Source organism: Drosophila eugracilis, unplaced genomic scaffold, assembly GCF_018153835.1.
Source record: "Drosophila eugracilis isolate 14026-0451.02 unplaced genomic scaffold, ASM1815383v1 contig_1101, whole genome shotgun sequence".
NCBI classification, from domain to species: Eukaryota; Metazoa; Arthropoda; class Insecta; order Diptera; family Drosophilidae; genus Drosophila; species Drosophila eugracilis.
Window position 1 is genome coordinate 442,659 of NW_024571878.1, and position 17,584 is coordinate 460,242.

General features: G+C 45.8%; 2 protein-coding genes across 8 annotated transcripts; one reads left to right on the forward strand and one right to left on the reverse strand.

Annotated features, from left to right (window-relative positions):
* Positions 1-361: 361 nt before the first annotated feature.
* Positions 362-14,200, forward strand: LOC108109364 (probable ubiquitin carboxyl-terminal hydrolase FAF). Of its 7 annotated transcripts, none has more exons than XM_017217837.2 (19): positions 362-720; positions 1,512-2,140; positions 2,836-2,984; positions 3,040-4,253; positions 4,358-6,265; positions 6,368-7,733; positions 7,790-8,210; positions 8,290-8,605; positions 8,682-8,835; positions 8,912-9,062; positions 9,121-9,429; positions 9,495-9,606; positions 9,661-9,770; positions 9,825-10,176; positions 10,235-10,494; positions 10,559-11,150; positions 11,211-11,600; positions 12,153-12,340; positions 13,004-13,106. In XM_017217837.2, exons 2-18 carry the CDS (start codon positions 1,860-1,862, stop codon positions 12,327-12,329), a joined length of 8,262 nt encoding a protein of 2,753 aa, XP_017073326.2. In that variant the 5' UTR covers positions 362-720; positions 1,512-1,859; the 3' UTR covers positions 12,330-12,340; positions 13,004-13,106. The 7 variants fall into 7 exon arrangements, with proteins under 7 accessions (XP_017073326.2, XP_017073327.2, XP_017073322.2 ...); XM_017217838.2 differs by having other exon boundaries at positions 11,217-11,600; XM_017217833.2 differs by lacking the exon at positions 12,153-12,340 and having other exon boundaries at positions 13,004-14,200.
* A 298-nt stretch (positions 14,201-14,498) lies between these two features.
* LOC108109365 (methylcrotonoyl-CoA carboxylase subunit alpha, mitochondrial) lies at positions 14,499-17,359 on the reverse strand. Its single transcript, XM_017217841.2, has 7 exons — positions 17,106-17,359; positions 16,225-16,996; positions 15,662-16,168; positions 15,308-15,599; positions 15,048-15,235; positions 14,821-14,992; positions 14,499-14,764 (listed from the first exon to the last, which is right to left on the reverse strand). The coding sequence occupies exons 1-7, from the start codon at positions 17,144-17,146 to the stop codon at positions 14,634-14,636; spliced, it is 2,103 nt and encodes a 700-aa protein (XP_017073330.2). The 5' UTR covers positions 17,147-17,359; the 3' UTR covers positions 14,499-14,633.
* Between the last annotated feature and the right edge of the window lie 225 nt (positions 17,360-17,584).

Below are 17,584 nucleotides of genomic sequence, written 5' to 3' on the forward strand. Positions count from 1 at the left end.
AAATTACAGAAAATGGGTTTTTATGTAAAAATTAAAATTGTTTTCCCATATATACGTACGAGTGTCAATAAATTTAAATGGAAACTTTTTATAATATTAATTGCAATAATTTTTAATGTAGTCATTTTTTTAATTGAATACTTATATTATGCATTTATATTTAAATATATAAATTCAGCTGAAATGACTATTGTCAAAAAAAAACAGATGTTCAAAAAGACAGGTGCATCTAACACCCCAAACCCAAAGTTGTTAGAAATCCAGTTCGATAGACAGAGATCTCCGCTAGCCTGGCAACCCTGGCTAAAAGCACCAGATGAACCACGAGAACCGACTCAGTTCAAAACTAGTTCGCCCGAACTGCACAACCCTAGCAAAAGAAATAACTAAAATATAACTAATTTGACGCGAATTACACAGCGAGCGGATAGAAATCACGCTGTGGCAGCCGCACCACGCCGCCTCCGCAGGACACGTAACTTTTGCTGTCGGAAGGCAGGTAAATCGGTATCCAATAGGAATCGGAATTGGAGTCGGCCGCAGAACAACAGCAAAGGCAGACGCCATTTTGTCTATTGGCCGGCTGATTTGTAAGCTTTATATTCGCAAAATAGTTACCGCGACTAGTTTGGAGTGCAGAGCTAACTAGGGCTCCAGCTTCCCATTTTCCAGAGGAAAATCAGAAAGAAAAGCGATCCCCTTTTTTGGGCTGCAAAAGGTGTAAGTTCGTCCGTTCGTTTTCGTTCGATTTGATTAGCAAAAAATAAATGTATGTACGTGCGTGTGAGTGAGTGACTGTGCAAGTGTGTGTATGTCAGTGGCTAGTAAAAAACAGTGAAAAAATAATAAACGAAAAAACCGCACTGACTGCCGTCCTTGAGCGACTTCCGTTACTCTCCCAAAACTCTCAAATTGACGGAAAGAAAGCGAGGGCTTTCCCGCCCCCACCACGCCCTTCCCAACGATTGTTTTTGCAATTTTTCGGGGCTGCAGCTTAAAGTCTTTATGCGTAGTTATTTTCACCACCCTTTATCACCCACTGCCCACTTGCTCCACCCACCGACCGACATTCCGCTTAAGGATGTTGCCGGTCGGAGAGAAAGATAGAGAGAGCGAGTGGAAAATCCGTAGACGTGATGTAATTTTCGGTAGAAAAATGTTCTTTGTTTGGCCAAGAAAATAACAATAAATAAATAAGAATGAAGAGCGCGGCGTAAAACAAAAACAACATTAAATTAATTTTACACACAATAACCAAAAGAGTGTGTGTTTGTGTGGGAGAGCGAGTGTGTGTGTAGGTGAGAGCGTAATTTGTGTGCTTTTGGAGCATTATTTTGCGCTTGCTGCCCCGTCTATTAAATAATATTGATTTTTCATATTCCGACCCAGCGCTCTCTTACACACACGAGGACAGGCCCACATACACAGACAAACCTTAGTGTGCGCTTTTTGGTCTATCTTTTAGTGCTTGTATTTATCCGCCTCCGTTTACCTCTTTCTCTTCGTTGCAGTTTATAGATTTTTGCAAACTGTGACCGCTGACCAGGAATATGTAAACGCAACGCAGGAGCCAAGTCTCATTGGGATAAAGGACAATAAGGGGAGCCCCGAGCCAGGAGTCGTTGACCAACTGTGCCTCAAGAAAAAAAAACAGCAAAACAGCTGGGAAACTCCCAAACTGGACAAGGATCACTCCGGATACCTCACAACTGCCATAAAACACCAGCCAAAATAGCCGCCCAGTGCAGACTGCAGTAGGATTAGCCAGGCACCTAGAGAACTATAACTCCTGCACCTTCAGCCACTTTTGGTGCTCCGCAGGACGAATTGGCTGGAAAGCATCACCTGCCACTACCACCATGACGTTCGACACGCGCAGGCATACCACCGGGCAGCCGGGCACTGCAGCCACCACCTCGAGCAGCGGCACCACAGTAACTACCACAACGAGTCCAGCGCAGAGTGCGGGAACGGGCACAGGATCTGGATCAGTAACAGTAACCACTTCGAGTTTGCCAGGAGGAGGGCCAAGTAGCCTGGACGGCAATCAGGAGCAACAACCGGCAGTCAGTAGTCAGAGTTCCGATGACGTAGCCGCCACCTCGTCGGCGAGCAGTATGGACAGCACCGTTACAATAGTGTAAGTGGGCGTGCCGCCGGTCTTGCATGACTCCGCCCAATTAGCCGGGCTTAGTGCGTAGTTTATTGCACTTAATTAGCCCGTCAGTAGCACCACCCCCTTAAGGAACCCCAGCCTCGTACATTTGTATGTTTACATTTGCGCAGTTGCTCCATCTGCATTCTTTGTTTGCTAGTTGGGCTGAGCCTGCACAACACCCCGATATAGATTCTTAAAAAAATGTTCCAGCTGATTTCGGTCAGGCTAATTGGAATGTCGTCACCAGAATTCAACAAAGTTTTTTTACAGGTGGAAAGTAAATAAGAGAGTTTATTTGTGTGCAAAAGCGTAATAGAGGACAATAATAAGGGCCTGTTATCTCTAGCAGCCATAACACATATCCCTTCCCTTTACTAGGTACCTTTGAAGTGACCAAATGAGTCTATGACGTCTGTTTTAATGTATTTACCTTATATGCCTATTATTGTGTCTTTTGAAATATATTTTCAAGTACTTTATCTTATCGCTCCTTTATCATGATTAGCTGACACTGAAAAAGCCCAAAAAAAAAAAAAATCTACACCCTGTTAGGTTTCATTGAATACAGTTTTTGTTTATCTCTCAAATTTTCAATAACTCATTTGTTTATAAGTATTTGTAAAATGTACCTAAGAAAAGCTTATGTACGTATTAATAATATCCTTTTCTCCCTGTAGGCCTCCAGAGAAGCTTATATCCTCGTTTCCTACGACGAAACTGAGATCACTAACCCAGAAGATATCCAACCCACGTTGGGTGGTGCCTGTGCTTCCTGAACAGGAGTTGGAAGTGCTTTTAAATGCCGCCATCGAGCTGACCCAGGCTGGTGCGTTTGTTTAAAATCCCCTTTAAAAGCTTATCCTTATCCCATCCACTTTTAGGCGTCGATCACGATTGTGAGCCATGCGTCGAGTTTTACCGCAATGGTCTAAGCACTTCGTTCGCTAAGATCTTAACAGATGAGGCAGTGAACTCTTGGAAGTACAACATCCACCACTGCATTTTGGTGTCTTGCGGCAAGCTTCTGCACTTGATCGCCATACACATGCAGCGCGACAATCCCTACCTGCTGGACTTGCTGGCCATCGTTTTCGATCCGGAGAACAAGTTCAACACATTCAACGCGGCCCGCCAGCCGGAGTGCTTTGCCACCCCGGACTGCATTTGGGGTCAGTTGGACAGCAACAAGATGTACGCCCGACCGCCGGCGGAGCCCAAAAATGCCCGCGGTTGGCTTGTGGATCTCATCAACCGCTTCGGTCAGCTAGGAGGCTTTGATAATCTGCTGGAGCGGTTCAACAGTGGACTGGAGCTTTTAAAGCGCAACCAAAACAAAGGCACCGCCAAAAGTGTTGTCGGCGACGGTATCAGCGAAGGTAGCGGTCACGATAATCGTCTCACCCTGGCCCTTATTCACAGCCTATTGCGCCCCTTCGGCCAATGCTATGAGCTTCTGACGCCCGCCACCATAGCCAAGTACTTTATGCCCACCTGGAACGTGGTTTTGGACCTTTTGGATAGCTTCACAGACGAGGAGCTAAAGCGTGAGGTGAAACCCGAGGGACGTAATGACTACATCAACGGAATTGTAAAGTCAGCTCGCTTTCTGGCTAGTCGATTGACTGGCCAAGAAGATTTGATCCGCGACTTGGAGATGTTTCGCCTAAAGATGATCCTGCGTCTGCTGCAGGTTTCCAGCTTCAATGGCAAAATGAACGCTCTTAACGAGATCAACAAAGTGCTCTCCTCGGTGGCCTATTACTCGCATCGATCCCAGCCGCTGCCTCACTGTATGCCCGAAGACGAGATGGACTGGCTGACGGCGGAGCGAATGGCACAATGGATTAAGTCGTCCGACGTTTTGGGTATCGTGCTCAAAGACTCGCTGCACCAACCGCAGTATGTGGAAAAACTGGAGAAGATCATCCGCTTTCTTATTAAGGAGCAAGCACTGACGCTAGACGATTTGGATGCTGTTTGGAGAGCGCAGGCCGGCAAGCACGAGGCAATAGTGAAAAACGTACATGATCTACTAGCTAAACTAGCTTGGGATTTTACTCCCGAACAGCTGGACCACCTCTTCGAGGCGTTCCAAGTAAGTATTGCATATAAATAGTTTTACATTCGATCTTATAACTTTTTGGCAATCAATTAGAGAGAATTTAAAATATATAATTCTAATTGCTTATTTAATTTCAGGCTAGCATGACCACGGCTAACAAGAGGCAGCGGGAAAGGCTTTTAGAGCTGATCCGAAGGTTGGCTGAGGATGATAAGAATGGTGTGATGGCCCAAAAGGTGCTTAAACTTTTCTGGACTCTGGCCCACAGTCAGGAGGTGCCGCCAGAAGTGCTCGATCAGGCGCTAAGTGCACATGTTAAAATTTTGGACTACAGCTGCTCGCAGGAACGGGACGCGCAAAAGACCATTTGGCTGGACAAGTGCGTCGGCGAACTAAAATCGGGAGATGGATGGGTGCTGCCCGCCTTGCGTCTAATCCGAGATATTTGTTGCCTATATGATACCACGCCGAACCATGCTCCTCGTACTCAAACGGCCACGAATCGTCAGCAGGTGATCGAGCGTCTGCAGAATGACTATTCCTTGGTCATTCTTGTAACCAATAGCTTGACTGCTTACATGGAAAGGGTGCGTCAAGTGATGACCGATCCACTGGAATCAAGAACCGTTCTACTCGATGGAAGGTTTCCACACCATGCGCAAATATCGGAGCGGCTGGAGTTCCTCAAATTTCTGCTGAAAGACGGACAATTATGGCTGTGCGCAGATCAGGCAAAGCAAATATGGCACTGCTTGGCGGTAACCGCCGTCTTTCCGGCGGACCGTGAGGAGTGCTTCCGGTGGTTCGGAAAATTGATGGGCGAGGAGCCTGATTTGGACCCCGGCATCAACAAAGACTTCTTCGAGAACAACATTTTGCAACTCGATCCGCATCTGCTGACCGAGAGCGGTATTAAGTGTTTCGAACGCTTTTTTAAGGCGGTCAACTCCAAGGAGGATAAGCTGAAGGCGATACACAGAGGTTACATTCTGGACAACGAAGATCTTATAGGGAAGGACTACTTGTGGCGGGTAATCACAACCGGGGGGGAAGAAATAGCCAGCAAGGCCATTGATCTGCTCAAGGAAGTGTCCACCGCACTGGGACCTCGGCTTCAGGAAAACATCGCCGAATTTCACGAAATGTTCATCGGCGAGTGCTGCTCCCGGTTACGCACCCACTATGGCAACATCGTTATCCTGGGCAAGACGCAGCTGCAGGAGGAGTTGGATGCACCCGATCAGTCGGACAATGCCAACGACGAGTCAAAGGACTCAAAAATGCGTTTCCTTGAGGCGGAAAAGATGTGCCGCATTCTAAAGGTGTTGCAGGAATACGTAAAAGAGTGTGACCGGTCCTTCAGTGGCGATCGGATCCATCTGCCACTTAGTCGGGTTACTCGGGGAAAGAATACCAGCCTGTATATCAGGTTCCAAAACCCTGGCAGACCCATCGATGACCTTGAGATTGTTACACACAGCAATGAGACGATGGCTGCTTTCAAGCGGAGTCTACTGAAAAGAATCAAGGGCACTTCGACGACCAACATTAAGGTTGATCTCTTTTACACTAATGGCGAGATGATCGAGGTCTCCGACGAGATAAACCCACTCTATCAGTACGCAATCCGCGACAAGATGATCCTAACAGCGAAGCTTACGCCCGTGGGCACTGGCCTAGCCAGCAGTCCCGATTCCTCTAGCGACTCGAGCACCGGTTCTCCCCCACGTCCCTGCCCCGATATGCAGCGCGTAGAGTCAGAAAGCACACTACCCGGCGTGATAATTTCACAGAATTACCAATACACCGAGTTCTTTCTGAAGCTTTACCAACTTGGCAGTGACTTGGAGCATGGTCGCCTTCGGGACAGTGCAAAAGTACTGCTGCACTTGCTTCCATGCGACCGTCAGACGATTCGCCAGCTGCAGATAATGTGCAAGGTACCTAAGACAGCTGTTACATTGGTTGTGACGGGCGAGAAGACCGTTAAGGAGGAGGAGGAGACACCTAACACCGTTGACCAATCGGCGGCTGAAACTGAAGAGGTAAGCTTTAATAAAGAACATTTATTAGTAACTCGATGCAATGTTTTATGTTCAGTATATGAACCCCATAAATTTATCCCCTTCCTTATATATTTTTTTCAGGAGATCTGTACACCCGAGCAGATGTTCTTGCACCCGACACCCGCCCAAGTGCTGTATAATCTTAGTGTGCTGCACGGACTACTGATTCCCGCACTGGATCCTCTAGGCGAAGGAGCCTTGATGGTGCAGTCTGCTTGGATGCATTCGGGCTGCGCCCATTTCGTCCTGGAATTGTTGACCAAAAACAACTTCCTACCCAGCGCCGATATGCACACGAAACGTGCCTCCTTTCAATGTGTGCTGAGGCTGGCCAAGTTGTTCCTTTACATCGTGGGAAGTGTGTTGTCTCGTGTGGGCGATGAGCCTATAATATGTGATCTCGACAACGGATCTCGTTCCCAGGTAGACATTCTGAAACAAAACTTTTCGACGATGCCGAACAGTTCGCAGGGCACATTGAGAGCGATATCCGCGAAGTTGGCCGTGATGCTTGCTCGCGAAATGCTATCAGCTAGTCAGGAGGGTGACCGTTGCCGCACACTTTTTAGCTCCACATTACAATGGTCTTGTCCGGATATTTCTACCATCAAGGCGGTGGTGCAGTTGGCCTGGGCCTCTTCTTGTGGCAATCTTCAGGCTTTGGGTAACAGTAGCGGCGACTTTGAGGACGAAGTGATCGTTCCGGACGGACAGGACTTCAGCATGTGCAAGGAGGCTCTAGAAGTGCTCACCATCTCGTTTATCTTGAATCCCAGTGCCAATGAAGCGTTGACCACCGATGCCAACTGGCCAAAGTTCATTACCTCTATTGTTCTGAAAAACCCGCTTCGGCATGTGCGGCAGGTGGCATCAGAGCAGCTATTCCTGGCATCAACCTACTGCGCCGGTGATCGGCGGCCATTCGTCTACATGGTGAACTTGCTGGTGGGCGCGCTGAAAACGCTGGTTCCCCAGTACGAGGCGACCTGCGCTGAGTTCTTTTCTGTGCTTTGCCGGACCTTGTCATATGGATGCATCTACAACTGGCCTCTGCAGATTAGCGAGGGATTGTTGGGCGACGAAATCAGATGGCTGCAACGCATACGGGAAAATGTGTGCACTACCGGCGACACGCAGGTACACGAGGAGCTCCTCGAGGGTCACCTCTGCTTGGCGAAGGAGCTTATGTTTTTCCTCGCCGCTGACTCCAAAGCTCAGCTAAACGAGCTCATTCACGAGCTGATCGACGACTTTCTCTTCACGGCTTCTCGGGAATTCTTGCATTTACGGCGGAACGGCAGTCTTCGACAGGACACCGTCCCGCCACCAGTCTGCCGCAGTCCACACACTATCGCAGCCGCCTGCGATCTTCTCATTGCCTTGTGCCAGCTCTGTGTTCCTAATATGAAGCTACTGACAAATACACTTATAGATTTCGTGTGCACCGGTGAGTTTTCAGCATACAATGCGAAGCCAATTTTTAATGTTTTTTTTCTTTGACAGACACTGATCCGTTGCGCGAATGGGATTACCTGCCGCCTGTTGGCGCTAGGCCAACAAAAGGTTTCTGCGGATTGAAGAACGCCGGTGCCACTTGCTACATGAACTCGGTGCTGCAGCAGCTTTACATGGTGCCCGCAGTGCGAGTGGGTATTCTTCGAGCCCATGGGGCGGCTACCCTCGACGGGGAAGATTTCAGTGGCGACTCCGATTTGACGGGCGGAGGTCTTGGACAGGCCCTCTTCTCGGGACCCGCCTCTGCCCTAGTCAGCTTCTCAACGTCGGGAGGTGCTGAGGATGGATCACAGGATGTGCGAAAGAACTATCATGTGGTGATTCTGAAGCACGTACAGGCCATATTCGCCCACCTGGGCCACAGCGCTCTGCAGTTCTACGTGCCCCGCGGTCTCTGGACGCATTTTAAGTGAGTTAATTCTTTTGCCTTTCTTTTTTTTAATTCAATACAATTATACTGACATGATTTGATTTTATTACCTCAACAGACTGCAAGGTGAGCCTGTTAATCTCCGTGAGCAACAGGATGCTGTAGAGTTTTTCATGTCCTTGTTCGAAAGCCTCGATGAAGGACTGAAGGCGCTTGGCCATCCACAGCTTATGAATGCCACACTGGGCGGCTCTTTCAGTGACCAGAAGATCTGCCAAGAGTGCCCCCATCGCTACTCCAAAGAGGAACCATTTAGTGTATTTAGTGTCGATATTAGGAATCATAGCTCATTAACCGAATCTCTGGAGCAGTATGTCAAGGGGGAGCTGCTCGAGGGAGCCGATGCATACCATTGTGATAAATGTGATAAAAAAGTAAAGTACTCTCCTCTTCGTGATATACATGCAAAGCCACATTCTGAAGATCCAATTCCATATTTGTGCCCAACAGGTAGTTACCGTTAAGCGGCTATGCGTGAAGAAGCTGCCACCCGTGTTAGCCATACAACTAAAGCGCTTCGAATACGACTACGAGCGCGTCTGTGCGATTAAATTTAATGATTATTTTGAATTTCCGCGTATCCTGGATATGGAGCCCTACACAGGTAAGTTTTGCTAAAATATAATATAAATTAAATCGAGTTACTTGTGAATTAATAAAATTTATTTTCTGGCGATTAGTGTCTGGCCTAGCTAAGCTGGAGGGCGAGGTGGTGGAGGTTGGTGATAATTGTCAAACAATCGTAGAGACAACAAAGTACGAACTGACAGGCATTGTGGTGCACAGTGGGCAGGCCTCCGGCGGCCACTACTTCAGCTACATACTCTCCAAGTGAGTGCCATACGACATTAACTTTGGATTAAAGACAATCCGAGATAATCTCTTTTAGAAACCCAGGAAACGGCAAGTGCCAGTGGTACAAGTTTGACGACGGCGAGGTAACAGAGTGCAAAATGCATGAGGATGAGGAGATGAAGGCACAGTGTTTCGGCGGCGACTACATGGGGGAAATCTACGACAACAACCTTAAACGTATGCAGTATCGCCGCCAGAAGCGCTGGTGGAACGCCTACATGTTGTTCTACACCCGTTGCGATCAGACTCCCGTACAATACGAACCCAGTGTGGAGCAGTTGTCGCTCACTGAGAGCCGCAACATGGTTCTGCCCCTGCCAAAGCCAATCGAGCGCAGCGTGCGGTGAGTAATATTATTCCCGTTTTAGTCCCAATATACATCATGTCTTTGTTTTATCTATCTTGCAGGCACCAAAATATTCGGTTTCTTCACTCCCGTAGCATTTTCTCCGTGGAGTTTTTTAATTTTATCAAAAAACTGGTCAGCTGCAATATACCCTCTGCGCGGAGTGATAAGATCGTTAGTGTGATCTAAAATGGTTAATTTCCCATATTAAAGACTTTATTCCAACAGACTCCCGCCGCCGAGGAGCTTTCGCTGCTGGGCGTACAATTGGCATCGCAGTTCCTATTCCATACCGGATTCCGCACGAAAAAGTCACTGCGCGGCCCTGTTATCGAATGGTGAGGTGATAGGAGGTTGCATTAGAATCCGAGTGCTTAACTCTTGATTTTCAGGTATGACGCGCTCTCTCATCATATACGTTCCTCGGTACTAGTTCGCAAGTGGTTTGCCAATCATGCGCTTCTATCGCCACCGTCGCGTTTGGGCGAGTACATCCTGATGGCTCCTTCGCCAGAGGTCCGTACCGTATTTGTAAAGTTGGTGGTTTTCTTCTGTCACTTTGCTATCAACGATGAACCACTGACTGGCTACGACGGTGCCAACCTCTGTGAGCAGGTGCTCATCAGCGTACTGCGACTCCTGAAATCTGAGGCAGCCGACTATGGCAAACACCTGCCTCACTACTTTAGCCTATTCAGTATGTACGTTGGACTGGGAACACGGGAAAAGCAACAGTTGCTGAGGGTAAGCAATATTTTGATACATATCATTAACCGAACTCAACGATTGTCTTCGCTTGCAGCTCAATGTGCCGCTGCAGTTCATTCAAGTAGCTTTGGACGATGGCCCCGGTCCGGCAATAAAGTATCAGTATCCTGAGTTCAGCAAGCTTCACCAAGTAGTTTCACACCTTATACGCTGCAGTGATGTGAGCGAAAAGTGTCAGAGCTCTAACCAGAACGCCCGTCCACTACCCAATCCGTTCAAGGACGCCACTGTGACGCACGAGGATCTGACACCACTGTCCACTGAATGTATGGACTTGCTCTTTAACCGCACGGGGTAAGGTTTTTTCAGATAATTCTAGTATGTTGTAAAACGTACTGAATCCTTTTGTCCTTTTCAGCTATATAAAGAAAGTGATTGAGGACACAAACGTGGGTGACGAAGGCCTTAAGCTGCTGCAATACTGTAGCTGGGAGAATCCACACTTCTCACGAGCCGTTCTCACCGAACTGCTGTGGCAGTGTGGATTCGCCTATTGCCATGACATGAGGCACCATACAGACCTGCTGCTGAACATCTTGCTGATCGACGACTCATGGCAGCATCATCGCATACACAATGCCCTCAACGGTGTGGCGGAGGAGCGTGAGGGCCTGCTTGAGACGATACAGCGGGCGAAGACGCACTACCAGAAAAGGGCGTACCAGATAATCAAGTGCCTGACGCAGTTGTTCCACAAGTCTCCAATTGCGCTGCAAATGCTGAACACAAATCCGACCATCAGCCGACACTGGAGCATTGCAGTCGAGTGGTTGCAAGACGAGCTAGAACGGCAGCGCGGAATCGGCTGCCAATATAACTCGTACTCATGGTCGCCCCCAGCTCAGAGCAACGATAACACTAACGGCTACATGCTGGAGCGGTCCCAGTCCGCCAAAAACACATGGACTATGGCTTATGAGCTATGTCCGGATGAGGTCAGCGAGAAAACGGTAATTAACTTTTTATAAAAGTTCATAAAAAACCCTTTTTATAATGTCCGTGCTTGCCAGGAACAGGATGAGAACAACGAGTCTGACTTGGAGTCGAATCTGGACGAGAACAAGACGGAACAGTTGATTCGCCCGGAAACTGCCCACGAGGGCAATGCCGAAGGCGCGGAGCAGATTTCGGATAGTAAGACGCCCACAACAAGTAGTCCATCGACCAGCGCCTGGCCAGTACGCGTTGATAGCAATGCCATTCCTCGGCTATCTCGACAGCTCTTCGGGGCTTACACGTCAACAACTAGCGGGATCACCGCCCCGATATCCTCCACGACGACAACGGCGGGTAGTGGAGCTAACAGCGAGACAGAAAGCAGTGCCCAGGAAACCACCGGAGAGACGACCATTAACGGTTTAACAAACAGCCTGGATCAAATGGAGATAACGGCCAAAAAGGTAACTAGGGTGGACGAAGTCTAGGACAATTGTGCCTCTGTTAAGTGTGTCCGTAGTCCCGGGATTCCTTGAGACGTCTGCCAAGCAGCCCCCAGCAAACCAGTACACACAATAAACACACATTTTACACTCCAACTCCAATCTGTATCTCTCTGTTTCCTTGAACACGTGGTTCTATAGTTATAGACTTTTTTCAGTTGAACTGGACTTGTCCGTTTAAATGTTTTTTAAGGAAAACATAGATTAAATAATTAAATTATTTCAAGAAAAATAAATATCAAAATAACAAACTATCAAGTTGAGATACTGAAGATATTGTCAGGTTGATTTGATTAATTGAATATTTTTTAAATTAGATCATAATCCGACCATAAGTTCCTGTATAAATTGGTTCTCTAGGGTTACCCGTTCTTCGGTCTCCGAAGATCACTTTCCTTTCTTCTTATAACTCTTTTCTAAAAATTTATATTATCCCATGCGTTTGCCCCGCGGTTCCCTTTGCTGCGTTTCATTCCTTCCCCCTTGTTACGCGAATCGTAAACACAAACGCAGGGCTTACGAAGTCGTTCCAAGGGAGGCAAACTGCCTCCAGTGCTGTTCCACCATCACCAGTTGCCGTCGGAGCAACAACTCAAGCTGCAGCAGCAGCCCAAGCAGCCGCCACAACAGCATCAGCAGCAGCAACTACGTGGTGATATTAGCAAGAGTTCCTCTAGCCGCTTGATTTGATTTGCCGCCAAGTTAGTTAGAGTTGTTGTTTCGTTTGAGCCCAAATCGCCCACCTTACTTTGTGTTTGTTGTGTTTATGAATTCTGTTTTCACGACCCCAGCACAAACGAGGTGTACTTGCATCCCCAGATGAATGTACTCTTTGGCTTTTCTTTTACTTTCCACTGCAAGCTTTCTAAACTTACTTACACAAAATCATGCACACCCACCTCACATTCACATCACACAATCTACACGTTTAAAGCGATCGTATAAATATCAGAGGTATCAGTTTCACTCTATAATAAAGTATATTCAATACGATCTAAATTATTATTATTGCTCTCCAATCTTTTTTCCAAACTACAAAATGTGTGTACTTAAAGGACTTTTATTAAATGAGTGAAAGTGTACTTATTAAAATGAGTCTTAAAAAAATGATTTCGAATTCTTTTTCATAAATATATTTATTTCAATACAACTTACAAGATATATCTGACATATATCTTGGATTTAAATATCTTGTAAATAGGCAAAATCCTCTGATACGTGTTGATACAACCTGTTTAATAACACTCGAAGCAATATTGGAATTACTGCTTAGCTGGCACGCAGATGTTGCCTTAGCACTTTCAGCACTGGGCGATCGTAAGTCGACTTGTACTAATAAATCTCTTTTCGTTGGCCTTTCGCAGAAGTGCCGCAGGGTGATAATAAGAAAGCTAGTGGAAAGTAATGACGAGGAGGACGCGACGACTACGACCACGGAGGTTACAACGACTCCAGCAACAGGCACTTCAACGCCAGAAATTTTAACACCTGCCACAACAGCAGTCACAACAACGGGAACAGGACTAGGATCCGTTAACACGACGAGTGAGCTCCCGACGAGGATAGAGAAAAACTTAATTTAAAAACAACAGAAAACCACAATCGAAAGTTCTTGCAATAAAATGTTATCGCAACCTAGCGAGGTGGGCATAGCGTTAAGTGAACCAAAATCAGTCTGACAATGAAAACGGTGTGGACAGGTGTTTAATTAGTGGGATTCCCGCCGTCAAAACCGAGACTTAATGGGTTAATATCCGAAGTAGAGCAAAATCCGTAGATATTAACAAATGGTGGAGTGATGCGAGTCAACGGTCGACAGTCTATATGCGAGATTAATAGGAGGAAATGAACCAGCAGAGGTGTTTAGTAGATATCGAACTTTATAATTACCTTAACAAATACACATATACATACATCCTTTTCTTCTTTTTGCGATTCATTGGAAGGGATACATTTATTTTGCCTATTGTATATGTATTCCTTGTAACGAATTAAAAAAATTAAACGAAATAGGACATCTTAAACAAACACCCACACTTACTAAACAACAAAAGAACGCAAACAAAGAAACACACTCATAATTAATAAGAAGCGTTAAGTTGCACGTTTACAGTACCATATAATTGTATTTATATAGTATATAAATGATGTATTACGTATTGAAGTCGAGCAAATTAACTAATACTAACCGAATAAAAAAATCAAAAACGAAGGAAACATATAGATACGATACTAGGGAAACTAATCTAAACGAATCGGCGGAATCTAAGAATTAAGGAAAGAAACCAAATTGCATCTTCAGTACTCAGTACTCGCCTCTGAAACTGTTTCCATAATCATATTTCAACTGCAAAAACCAATTTAATGGTATGCTAAATCAAAACAAAACAGTATGAACTCAAGAACAGAATGGACTAAAGCAACACGAGCATAAAATTGATTATGGTTATACTAAGTATATATACTTTAAATGATTAGTGTTTTGTATTAAGTGAAATTTGTTAAACATTTATTAAATTATTATGTTTTAAGTTGCGAAATAAATGCGAAATGTAAGCAAATGCGCAATGTCATTGCCTTCTCTCAGTTTCCGTTTTCACCGACAGCAACAAACTCAAAGGCCGCTAAATTATGTACGGAACCCAATTTTAAATTATATATTCATAATGATAAATCACATTTAGAAAATGTGTGTTCGAGAAACTGAATTAATCTTATACATCCAAAAATGAAAACAAATAAAAGATTTTTTTAAAACCATCACCGTTGGCTATCACTCGGCGGTTAAAAAGTTTCTTGGTTAACAGTTTTGAAACATTTAATGCTGTGGGAAAAAGTTCAACAACACTCCATTAGATGGACAGGTTTACGCGTAACTCTAATAAATGCACTTGATCATTCCTGAAGCGAATGCTGATCTCTAAAGTATTAAGAATATTAACTTGTATATAAATGCAACAAAATCCATGGTACGTAGTTTTGGATTTAATCCTTTTACTTGGCCACATCCTCGTCGACGAATGTAATTATGGCGGAACCCTTGGCCACGTTGTCACCCTCGACTCCACCGATTGACTTTATAATTGCATCCTTGGGAGCTTTCAGTATGTGCTCCATTTTCATTGCTATAAAGCAACGGCGTTAATAACAAGAATAGATATTTTTAATTTTATTGCCATACCAATAAGCACGGCCAAGCTATCGCCCTTCTTGACCTGGTCTCCTGCTTTCACCAGCACCTTCTCGAGAACACCAGGCATGGGTGCCACTATGCGGGAGCCTCCTCCGCCCAGGTGTTCAGCCTGAGCATTCAAGAATTTGGGTTGCACCAATTCAAATTCTTGTTTCCCACTCTACGAATAGAAATCAGTTTAACGAAAATAATGTTGAAGCTGGCGCTAAACAAACCTCCAAGAACAAACAGACAATGGGTCCATCTATATTAGCATTATAGGTGGTGATATTACTGTTGATATTGGCCCGGATTTTCAGACGGCCGCCATCCTCGACTCTTTCGGCTTTCAGCTCCTGCCAGTCACCATTATCCACCTGAATTTGCACATCTTGGCCATCGAACTTGACAGCCACAGAGTAAACTGTGAAAATATGGGATATTTATGTTTGATTTGATGAATTGATATTGATTTGATGTATTAATATATTTTTACCCTTCTCATTGGCTTTTAAGTTGTAGGTGCGGATTAGGGAGTAATTAAGACGAGCGTTAGGCATTAAGGTAAATGAATCCTGTCCTTTGTTGCCATTGCTAATGGTTGCCTGCAACTCATTTAAAACCAGCGCCAATGCAGCTTGACTCACTTGCTGAGGACTGATAACAATTGGCGGAAACAGAGTCTCAAAGTGCTCATCGATAAAGCCAGTGTGCACGTTGGCCAGCTGGAATTCTGGATGCGAGGCTAGATCGATAAGAAAGTTGATGTTTGTGTCCAGACCGGATATCTGAAAATCGTTTACTCTTTGTTAAACCTCTACACGGGGGAATAAAACGCCCTAATACTCACATGATACTCTCCCAGACGAGCAACCAAGGAGTTAAGAGCCTGTGCTCGGTTTTCCCCCCAAACGACCAGCTTGGCAATCATGGGATCGTAATGCACGGATACCTCATCCCCTTCGCGGACACCGGTCTCGACTCGTACATTGATAGATGGCTGGGGAGTGGACAAATAGCTCAGAGGTCCTGCCCCGGGCAGAAAGCCACCTCGAGGATTTTCGGCATAGATGCGGGCTTCGAAGGCGTGGCCGTGCCTAGTAATCTCAGATTGTTTTAGCGGTAAGGGCTCCCCGGCGGCAATGCGAATCTGCCATTCCACCAAATCCGTACCAGTGATCATTTCTGAAATAGGATGCTCCACCTGCAGGCGCGTGTTCATCTCCATGAAGTGGAAAGTAAGATCCTCCTTATCTAAAATGAATTCCACTGTGCCAGCTCCAACGTAGCCCACAGCCTTCGCAGCGCGCACTGCGGCTTCGCCCAGTTCACGACGCAGGGCTTCCGACAAGCCGGGCTGAAAAGTATACAAACTTAAGTAACTAAATCACTGTGGTGCTACAATGATCTTACAGCTGGTGCCTCCTCAATGATCTTTTGGTGACGTCGCTGCACGGAACAGTCACGTTCCCAAAGGTAGACAGCATCACCGTACTGATCCGCAAAAACTTGCACCTCAACGTGGCGAGGTGACCGCACATACCGTTCTAGCAGTACGGAGCTATCGCCAAAGGACTTTTGGGACTCGGTGCGCGCCGAGTTTAGGGCAGTCAGAAAGTCCTCCGACTTCTCGGCGATCCTCATACCCTTTCCTCCGCCGCCACGTACTGCTTTTATCATCAGGGGAAAGCCGATTACCTGGGCCTCTCGCTGCAAACACTCATCTGACTGATCTTCGCCGTGGTACCCATTGATGATAGGCACACCGGCAGCAGCCATGATAGCCTTGCTGGTGCTCTTGATTCCCATATCCCGGATAGCAGAACTGGGCGGACCCATAAAAATGATGCCCTCGCGTTGGCACAACTCGGCAAACTCTACGGATTCGGAAAGGAAGCCGTATCCCGGATGGATAGCCTGGGCGCCCGATCGCTTGGCTATGTCCAGAATATGTTCGCCTCGAAGATAGGAAGCGGAGGAGGCGGCCTCTCCAACATGATACGACTCATCCGCCAGCTGTGTGTGAAGACTCTTTTCGTCCGGATCTGAGAATACGGCCACGGTGCGAACTCCCAGTTTACGAGCGGTTCGAATCACTCGGCAGGCGATCTCGCCACGGTTCGATATCAAAATCTTGTTTATGGGTCTTTGGGCAACTTTTGGACCTGATTCTGTGGCGAAACACCTGCAGGAAAACAAAACCAAATTGACATGGTTTATATAATCGTTAGTGGGTGCAGCTTAACCTGTTGATTCTTAGAAATTTACAAGAGAGTGGCGGTCTTAGTTCTCACCTTGCATTTTTACCTACGACACGCAGCAGTCTTGAATACATACTGACTTAGTGTAAATGCAAAGAACTATAATATTACAATACGACAATACGATACAGTACGGGAGCGATCGTCTGTTATCACTGGACGAAACAGGCAATTCGCGTATTAGAGATGCGTATTCGCTCGGCTCGATTTAAAAATATCTTTAGCAATTACTAACTAAATAATTAGCTTAGTCTGATGGAATGTTTTATAATACTTTAAACGTAATTATTATCTAGCTCCGGTAAAGCGTTTATTAAATGTTTTTAGTTCAAGTTTATTAAATCTTTTATTATTAATAAATGTTCCTTGATATTAAAACTATAAAAATATGTGCATGTGAAAAGGTGTTAGTTTTTGGAATGTTTTTATAGGACTTTCGCGTAATATTTATTAAGTTTTTTAATTTTTTCCTTTTCCGTTATTTCATTTAATCGGTCTATCACGGTATCGTT